At 45.1% G+C, this 10,000-nt stretch overlaps 1 protein-coding gene and 1 long non-coding RNA gene across 3 annotated transcripts in view; one reads left to right on the top strand and one right to left on the bottom strand.

Annotated features, from left to right (window-relative positions):
- LOC118235971 overlaps positions 1 to 4,503 on the bottom strand; it is a 44,246-nt gene extending 39,743 nt beyond the window's left edge. The window contains exon 1 of the long non-coding RNA XR_004766956.1: positions 4,391 to 4,503. This is a non-coding gene — a long non-coding RNA (uncharacterized LOC118235971). The remainder of the gene's footprint in view (positions 1 to 4,390) is intronic.
- Positions 2,573 to 10,000, top strand: part of LOC118235967 (phosphorylase b kinase gamma catalytic chain, skeletal muscle/heart isoform-like) — a 12,666-nt gene continuing 5,238 nt past the window's right edge. Inside the window, exons 1-5 of one of the 2 annotated variants that reach the window (XM_035433895.1) lie at positions 2,573 to 2,883; positions 4,421 to 4,534; positions 5,408 to 5,586; positions 6,627 to 6,681; positions 8,724 to 8,789. In XM_035433895.1, coding sequence (XP_035289786.1) covers positions 4,452 to 4,534; positions 5,408 to 5,586; positions 6,627 to 6,681; positions 8,724 to 8,789 — 383 coding nt within the window. In that variant the 5' untranslated portion in view covers positions 2,573 to 2,883; positions 4,421 to 4,451. Of the gene's footprint in view, positions 2,884 to 2,931; positions 3,307 to 4,420; positions 4,535 to 5,407; positions 5,587 to 6,626; positions 6,682 to 8,723; positions 8,790 to 10,000 lie in introns of those variants that run through there. The other variant, XM_035433894.1, reaches the window with a different exon arrangement.

Genomic DNA, 10,000 nt, shown 5'->3' with positions numbered 1-10,000 from the left:
GACTGGGTCAGCTGCCTTGCCTGAGAAATAACACTTGTCTGTCACATGTTCATCTTCAGAGCAGTATTTCCTATAAAGTCCAAAATTCTGGGTCTTTCCTGTAAAGTCTTAAAATTCAGGGTCTTTCATCTAAAACCTAAAATTCAGGGTTGTGTGTCCGAAATCAGTGCAGTTGTTATTGGAAGCAAGTGTGTGATTTTGTACACTGCGTAACCTTTTTGTGAATGTGTGTGTGTGTGTGTGTGTTGTGTTTTTTCTCCATCTTCGATAACATTCTATTTTTACTTGAATTTTAAAAGGACTTTGAAAGGAGATTATTTTAAAGGGAGTTTAAAAATTCAGTTGAATGTTTCTCTGCATGTTGTATCTACATCTTTCTTTCTTTTTTTGGTGACCAAGTTTTTTCTTTGTAAAGCATCACAATGGAGAAACTGGTGTAATCAAGGCCAGAGTCATCGAACAGGGAGGCTTCATTCCAACTTTAGCGTTCTCTGTGCAGCAGTTAGTGCTACTGTGCCTCCTGGGGTTCCCTGGGGAAAGGCACAGGCATCGGGTTTCCTTATGTGAAACAGTGCCTCCTAGTGGATGAATGACGCACAACGCATCAATATTATTATTCCCCTATTCGATTCGGTACGTAGTAAATCAAGTTCAAGTGTGATGAAATTCAGCCGCTCGTTAGGGGAGAAGCGCGGATGTCTTCGCTATTCCGAATCGGCTGTGGAGATCGCGCGCGAACTCGGCTGCAAATAGTTAATTGGGTATTCCAGTTGGATGGGAATGGGACACATTTAGCCCTTATTGGGCGCCAAATTAAAAAAAAAAGCATTTTAAATGCTTAAAGTATTTCTTTGTAGACCATCGCAATGGGGAAGATACAAGCAATATATGAACATATATATTTATATTTATTGTGTGTCTGTACATTATATATACATTTGTTTCTTGGGTTGGCTGTTACAAAGACCTTTTAACTGGAAAATGCTAAGAGAAAAGACCCATTTATTCTTTGTACATACATCTAAATTTTCTGCCAATGCGCATTTTAAAGTTTTGAACAGAGAAGTACGGGATGAAATAGTTTAAATTTTTAAATAGAGTGCAAACGTGTTATTTTACTGAAGAGAGAAAATAACTCCGTAGCCTTGGGTTGAATTTTTTAGTCGGTTTTACACGAAGGAGGGTCACACCACCAGCACGTTTGAATCTGATGATTTTTGCATGATTTTTGGCATATTTTGTTCATTTGAAAGGTTTACAATATGCTGCTGCATAGTCCACAGTGTCTCGTACAAAAGGAATGATAAAAATTGGTTATTTTTTTGTTTTCCATCTTGTGATCAGAAGATCATTATATCTCAGGAGTTAGGAATTAGCAAAGAGGTGATCTCAAGATATGACTCAGGATTTTGATCAGACCAAAAACATATAATCTCAAATTATGTATTCCATGACCCTGAGAAAACCGCTACTGTGGTGTCAAGAAAGCCGTTTTAATATTAAAACCCTTAAAAAAACAGCAAGATATCAGTTAGAGTGGCCTCAACCACCCATCAGTGACAGCCACAACTTATCCAAACTCAACGTGCAGACTTCAACTTGCCAGGAAGTAAACTACACTCACCAGGTACTGAACAGCTTTTAAAAATCATACGTAGCGAAACACATTTTATCTTCACGATGAAGTTTGTCTGAAACCAAAATAATAATAAACAGACCACAACAGCATCTGTAAAGATAAGGACACCTGTTGAAGGAGCCAGAACCGCATCCAACTGGACGTGTATTTTACTGGGTTTGTTCTGGATTTTTGCTGTTACCGTGTGTATATTCCTATTGAGTGTTTATTTTCATTATAAAATGCTACTAGATAAACCAATAAAGAAAAGAAAGGAAGAATGAATCTTGCATGCACGCTTCCATGTTTTTTTTCCTCACAGAAAACACAAAATAACCCAGTTTGGGGCTTTGCAGTGTGACAATACATAATGTAGCTGAAATTCTGTGTGTTTATATGAGGTCAGAGGGGACAGAAGTTAATGTTTATAAGGAGTGAGAGTCTGTGGTCATTGTTGTTACTTATGTGGGGAAAGTGCCAAACTCTTAGTGCTATATGGCAGGGGTGTCCAATCTTATCTGAGAAGGGCCGGTGTGGGTGCAGGTTTTTGTTTTAGCCCAGCACTACAACACCTGATTCAACTAATTAACTAATAACGGTCTTCAATCAAGACCTTGATAAGTAGAGTCAGTTGTGTTAGTGCTGGGCTATAACAAAAGGCTGCACCCACACCGGCCATTTTCAGACAAGACTGGAAATCCCTGCTGTATAGGCATGGGGTTCAAACGCCTTTGTACACTTGCCTTCCCAACAGAGGTGGGAAATCCAGGTTCAGAAAGTAAAAGCCCTCCCCACTATTTTGCTTCGATGACCTGGATTTGCTAATTTATCACAATTGGCAGGACTTTCCTTTTCTGTCCACCTGTGCTTCCCAATCTACCGTCCGTCCGCTGGAGAAACAGTTCCAAAAGCACACTGCTGACACCTAGTGTTGACTTTGAGAATTGTACCGAATCATGTGGACATGCAGATAGGAAGAGAGGAAAACAGCCATACGGGTTTAATCATTTTACAGAGCACCCCGAAGAAATATAGAAATAATTAATCGACGTTAATGATGTGATGAGATTAAAACTTATTTTAAAATGCATACATTTGGTAGCCTAGTTGTAATAAAGATAACATCTGGCTATAAACCTAATTGGCTATACCTTTGGCAAATATAGCCTATTCAATGTGAAAGTGTTACGTAACAAAACATATTATTCCTAGTATTTATATATTCAGAGCAGCGTCTTCCTGGAGAGAAAAAATACCGTAACACGGTATGTGTAAATCTGCAAATATTGTTTTCTTCTGCATCTTAAATGCAGGTACATCGAATGAATGGTCGTCGAATCGCTTGCTGTCGTTTTCTTGACTTAAATCTGCGATGACAGCGCGGCCGCCGTAGAGTTCCGCACCGTATAGTGATGCTATCTCCTCACAAGCTGACGGCCGCTTCGGGGTCTAGTTGCATTACAATTTATTTTTGGCGTCAAGTCATTTGAATTTCGCCCTCTCGCTGGCAAGAATCGGCTCAGCGGATTTTCTGTTCTGAACATCGGTTTCGGTATATCCTACGCTGCTTTCTTTCGTCACTGTCAGCGTTTGGACCTCACCGGCTTACCGCAAAAAGACAACGTTTGCATTGCTAATTCATAAAAACAATGGATTGTATGGCGCACGGGGACTAACAGAATCTAACAGTGAGTGACCGCAAACGGACCGAAGCGTTTTCATTTAACTTTAGTTACCGCGACTCCGCGAGGGGAGGAAAGGTCCATTAGGCGATCAAATAAGCGACATTGATAGCTGTCAATGTTACCAGGTTACTTTGTGTCACTAACCAGAAGTTTCGAAAAATACAGAGACTTATTTCTTTTTTAAGTTCTAGGAAGAGGTTAGCATTTTACAAAACAACGGTCCGGTGGCTGTGGTGCGGTTGTTATGGTCTTAGCCTATACCGGCTATGTTAGTGCAGTTAAATTGTGCTCCGTTTAGGAATAGTGTACCGCTAAAACTGTATTTTTTCCGCTAAGAGTGATTCATAAACGTCCTTCCACCCACAAGTAAACATTTATAACATTAGCCTTATAACATTAATACAGCCTATACAACCTCACCCAACCCAGAAACGATACATTAAGCACGTTCATGTTATAACTGGTAGGCTACGTTGTTGTAGCCTACAGCTTAATAACTGTAGATATTTTCCTTCGCACGAGAAAGTGTGTATCGATATATCCTAGTGTATAATTTTATCACGATATCAAACTTGGCGCCATATCAGTATTCTAACAGTATTCTGATGCTAGCCAGCTAACCGACGGACGACATTAGACCCCTAATTAAAGCAAAGCCATTCTTACCGAAGCCTGTTCACTTGATTGAGTTTCATTCTAAATTATTTACAACACCCCTAATGTGTTGGTGTGAAAAAAGGTATCTGGTCGCTATTATATCATCATTTGTGTCACGTGGAGCTGGGCATATGGCACCTGCTGTAAATGTATTAGCTTTAATTTATTTCATTAATATGGATATACTTTTCTTCATTTTCAGGTTTCTTTTTCCTCGGACGTAGTATCATTCTATCTTTAACACTATCCTTTTTCGTGCTTGGCATTTAAAAACCTATCGGGTGTCTAACTCGCCCTGTGTTGCAACTCAGCTCGTGGGGCCGGGCAGTTCAGTTCTGTGGGGTTTTAAAGAATGGCACAAAAGCAGAGGATCCCACGAACAGCTAGCGAATGAACAATATTGTTTTTTAAAAACTAGCTTCGTGTTTACCTCTTCGTTGTTTTGTGGACATCCCCGCAGCATTTTTGGCCACGGATAAGGCGCCTCAAACATGACCAAAGAAGACGAGATCCCCGACTGGGTGGGAGCGCAGGAGTTTTACGATAAATATGAACCGAAGGAGATTCTTGGAAGGTAACAGTACCTCGCGCCGGAGAAGCCGCTTTGCTTTCACTTTCCCAGATGCGTCGCGCGCGCTTACCCCTTCCTACACTGAGAGCCTTGCAGAAACAATTATCAACACGTGCTCCGCACCTGTACACGAGCCACCCGTGACATCATTAATCAATTAATTTATACTCACTGAATTTTAATACGTTATTATCATCGTAGTTCACTTTACAGTGGTATACACGTTCTTTTTATTTGCCAGGCACACGTATTTCTCTAGTTAATTTTTGATTGATGGCTATGTACTGTCGCTCTGTGTCGGTTTATAGCTGTTTTATTGGTGCTAGAATGTCAGCATACTGTTTCATGCGATGTTAACCTTTCGTGTTGGTCTGGATAAGAGCTCTTGCCAGATAAGTAAATTACCTGACATTTATGAGCTGGTTATATTTTCCTAGGTTAAGCGGCTTGTATCAGAAAACTGACATCTGTCTGGTTACCCACAATGCTGTAGTTATTACCCACTAGGCTACACTGCCACTCCTGTGTAAAGCAAACCTGCCCACACTCGTGCTCACACACCTATACACACTCACACACACCTGTGCTCACACACCTGTACACACTCACACACTCCTGTGCTCACACACCTGTACACACTCACACACACCTGTGCTTACACACCTTTACACAGACACACACACACACCTGTGCACTCACATGGAAGCACACACACCTGTGCACACACACAGCTGCACAAGCACACACTCACACACCTGTACACACACCTGTGCACTCTCACAGCTGCACAAGCACACACTCACACACCTGTACACACACACACGCACACCTGTGTACTCACACACCTGTGTACTCACACACCTGTTGCGTCCTCAGGGGCGTGAGCAGTGTGGTGCGTCGCTGTGTGCATAAGCGCACCCAGCAGGACTACGCGGTGAAGATCATCGACATCACGCCCTCTGACAAAATGACCCCGCAGGAGATCCAGGAGATCCAGGAGGCCACCGTGAAGGAGATTGACATCCTGAAGAAGGTCTACGGGCAGAACAACATCAGTACGTCGCCACAGACCTCCAGTATCCCAGCCTGCACTTCTTCCACAAACCTTAGACCTCCAGTATCCCAGCCTGCACTTCTTCCAGAAACCTCAGATACCCAGTACCCCAGGCCACTCTTTCACACAATTCCAATGTAGGTCCCCAGTCCAAGGGGCTGCTGGTGTCCATGGTTGCTCAGCACTTAACTGATTGATGAAAGCAGCTAATTACACTGTTAATTCAAATAGCCTGGGTTTCTGAATTGGTTGCTGAAACAGTACAATTTGATGCACCTAATAAATATTAATGAGGGGCGTGGCCATGTTCAATACTGAGGCAATGGCCATTCTGTTCTTGGTCACGTCTTATTAATATTCATTAGCTATGGCATAACACTAGAATATCCTGTTTATACCTAGACCTGTGGTCTCTAACCCTGGTCCTGGTGATCCACAGGCCATCCTGGTTTTTGTTTTTGCCCAAAAATCAGAACCCAATTCAGGCTCAAGTAACCAGGCGAGTTAGCTGTGTAATCGGCTGCTCTAATTGGTTAATTAAGCGCAGAGTAACAATTAAAGCCAGCAGATCCCTGTACTGGGCCTTCTGAAAGCAAAGAAACCAAGAAAATGGAAGGAACACCTGAGCTTATCATCTGGTTACTGTCGAAAATCTTTGGGTTCATTCCAATTGCTTATCCAATTGCTCTGCCTCGCTCCTTAGCTCCACCTAATGGAGGATGCAAGGAAGAGAAGCAAGGATGAGATATGAGGACAGAGGAAGCAAGGCAACATGTATTAGGCAAATGGAACGTCCTTGCTCAGTTGAGCGTCAGTTTGTAGCCAAGTCAATTGCAGAAGTGGCAGATGTGGAGAGGCGGATCCACACAGTTAGACCTTTGACCCCTGTAGGATTTCAGTCATATCAGCCTGTTTAACTGGGGTGAAAGGTCGCGCCACCAATGTGTCTGGCCACTGCGAGGTCATGTGACCGGTGTGACCCCTTTCCGCGGAACGTGCTGGAGTTCAGTGTCCCCTCCCCTCTTCTCTTTCTCTCTGCAGTTCAGCTGAAGGACTGCTTTGAGTCCAAGGCTTTCTTCTTCCTGGTGTTTGACCTGTGAGTACCGCTCTGTTCTCTCTGAGTAGTAGATTGTGGCTGAGTCCGAGTCAGTGCACACTCCTACTATTGAGTAGCCTGGTTCAGTACACTGGATGAGGAATTTAAGTAGGCAACATTTTCTGTAAATGCAGTGTACTTGAAATTCCAGAATGATATACCTATTTCAGGTGTGTGGCTCTGTCACAGCCAGGGGGGTTCTGAGACGGCATGGGTGCAGGATTATGTTCCGGTCTAGTCCTAACACCGCTGAGTCAGCTAATCAAAGCCCAGACTGAAGAGTGAGAGTAGATCTGCAGGTTAATCAGGGCTTCCGTTAGTTTCAGCACCCCTGCTTCAAGGGAAAGTACCGTTTCAACCCTTGCAAGGTGTGATATCACTGATATGTGATTAGAATGTTCTGAACTGAACATTATGATGCTGATGTCACAATCACAATCACAGTTCTAGAACACCGACTTGTACAATATGTGTTTTCTGATATACATGTACCATATGCCTTTGCTAATATACACGCAAGATATGTTGCAGATGTATTTAAAATACATACAACGGGACAGATTTGCTGAAGCAGTTCATGATTCCGGAACTTGCTCAAGGGTACAATGGCGGTGCCCCTCCTGGGAACTGAACGCTTGGCAGCCTTGGAGGGGCCACAGGCCTCGTTACGCAACCCTGCAGCTCCTGTACACACCCCCCCCCCCCGCCTGCTATGTCCAGGGGGGCATTTTTTTTAGCAAGTGTGTGTCCTATGCTGCGCAAGTCCTGCGTTGTAGGCGCACTGAAGAAGGGCTGTGGTGGAGGGGGGGGGGGAGGTGTGAGTGAGGATTGGGTAAGAGGCGGGGGAAGGGGGGGTGTTTAGTTTAGCTGTAATGTGACAGGACCTTGCCTTGCTTGCATGGTAATGAGTCCATTCTGTGCCTGTCTGTCTGTGTGGCTGTTTGCAGGGCTTTGTGACACTTTGTGACACTTCTTGGCGCTTTGTGGCGCTTCACAGAATTTTGTGGTGCTTTGTGGCGCTCAGGGTTGTTGTGGTGGGGTGAGGCTTCCTTATAAGGAGTTGGCTCCTCCCCCCTTAACCCCATACACAAATAGCACTGGCGTTGCCATAGCGAAGACCCAGCTTGGTCAGGGGGGCTGGGTGAGAGGGGGGAGCATGAACAGATCGGGTTTCCGTTTATGAGGACAGATCCCTGTGAATGCTGCACATGCACCAGCACACACTCATACACACACACACGCCAGACGCACGCACACACCCGCATGCACACGCACACTCACACACACACACACACACATACATACACACATACACGATCACAGTGAGACAGGCTGCAGGCTGTAGGGTTTCCCTAATGGGTATTGCCGTACCTCACACCTTACAGCTTAATTTAGCAGTCTCAGCTGTGCAGACGGTGTGTGGAGCACGTGGGAGCCTTAAATGGCTGTTCAGAGAGCGCTTCAGGAAATACCAGGAGGCTTTTCACTTTAAGCAAATGTGACCGTCACCCGTCACCCCAGGCCCAACTGGAGATTCCGCAAGTGGACCAATATGATATATATGATTCTGCCTGTAGTGCCTCTTTGTGTGTGTGTGTGTGCGTGAGTGAGTGTGTGTGTGTGTATGCGTGTGTGTGTGCATGCATATGTATGTGTGCATGTGTATGCGTGCGCGCGTGTGTGTGTGTCTGTGTGTGCGTGTGTGTGTAGTGCGCGCGTGTGCGTGTGTGTGTAGTGTGTCTGTGCGTGCGTGTGAGTGTGTGTGTAGTGTGTGTAGGTGTTTGTGTGAGTGTGTGTGTGTGCGTGTGAGTGCGTGCGTGTGTGTGGTGTGTGTGCGTGCGTGTGTGTGTCTGTGTGTGTGTGTAGTGCGCGCGTGTGCATGTGTGTGTAGTGTGTGTGTGTCTGTGTGTGTGTGTGTGTGTGTGTGTGCGTGCGTGATTACACCTTCTCATGCCTTTGTGCAGAGCTGGTGTAACTGACAGGGATGCCGCCCACGGTGATGTCATCGGCTGTTCTTTTTCTCTCTCCTGTCTTCCTCGCAGGATGAAGAGGGGGGAGCTGTTTGATTACCTCACAGAGATGGTCACGCTGAGCGAGAAGGAGACCAGGTCCTGAACACCGCCGTGTTCTGCTCTGCCTCCTGAACGTTATGCTGAGGCAATTTATTTTAAAACAAAACGATATTTAAACAAGAGCTCAGGCCATTGGGCCCGTCTATGTTCAAAATTCTCAGACAGTCTGGAGGGTATCTTGCACTGCATCAAACCCTGACTCTGTTAGATATAACCTATAAGCCCCTATTCGTACCCTGAAGCAGGTACCTGGTGTGAATTCTGTAAATAGCTGTGATTTCTTCACTTCTGCATGAATGGGGTGTTTGTTGTTTGGCGGGTATTTGTGTGAAGGACGGCACAGAAAAGACTCTCCGGAGTGGAAGTGATGAGAACTGGTGTCACGGTTGAACTCTCTGCACCGAGTCCCCAAACAGACCCGCGTTTCTGCGCCCTAGAGGGTTTATCAGAGGCGATTTTGGCTGTGGTATGACACAACCTTCTCAGTTAGCTTTTTAGCTTATGTAACAGGGACTTTGCCCACCAGAAAAACTGCACCAGAGGTAGCCAAGTAGCTTATCAGCATCTCCCAGCACAGGGATATATATTTAGAGGTGATTTTAGACCTGGGTTTGATCGATATCTGTACATTTTACTTAAAACTAAATGAAAGTGTATCTGTCTTTCTACAAACGCACTTATTCTTTGTGGTTCTTCGCCAAACTCCTCAAACACTATGAATAAAAAACAGCAGTTGCATGAGTCAGACTTGAGGGAAAACATGGATTGAAGCCAAGCACTGATAACTCCAAGCTGGTTTTTTATAACTGTGGCTGAGTTCATGACGAACGTTGGCTGAATTGAGGTGCTGGCTGAATTGAGACGGCTGAATTGGGGCGTTGGCTGAATTGAGGGGCTGGCTGAATTGAGACGGCTGAATTGGGGCGTTGGCTGAATTGAGGTGCTGGCTGAATTGAGGGGCTGGCTGAATTGAGACGGCTGAATTGGGGCGTTGGCTGAATTGAGGTGCTGGCTGAATTGAGGGGCTGGCTGAATTGAGGTGCTGGCTGAATTGGGGCGCTGGCTGAATTGAGGTGCTGGCTGAATTGGGGCGCTGGCTGAATTGAGGTGCTGGCTGAATTGGGGCGCTGGCTGAATTGAGGTGCTGGCTGAATTGGGGCGTTGGCTGAATTGAGGTGCTGGCTGAATTGAGGTGCCGGCTGAATTGAGGTGCCGGCTGAATTGGGGCGTTGGCTGAATTGAGGTGC

This window comes from Anguilla anguilla, chromosome 9 (genome assembly GCF_013347855.1).
Source record: "Anguilla anguilla isolate fAngAng1 chromosome 9, fAngAng1.pri, whole genome shotgun sequence".
Taxonomy (NCBI): Eukaryota; Metazoa; Chordata; class Actinopteri; order Anguilliformes; family Anguillidae; genus Anguilla; species Anguilla anguilla.
Note: the sequence above shows the minus strand (reverse complement) of the source record. Positions and strands in the feature narration are given on the sequence as shown.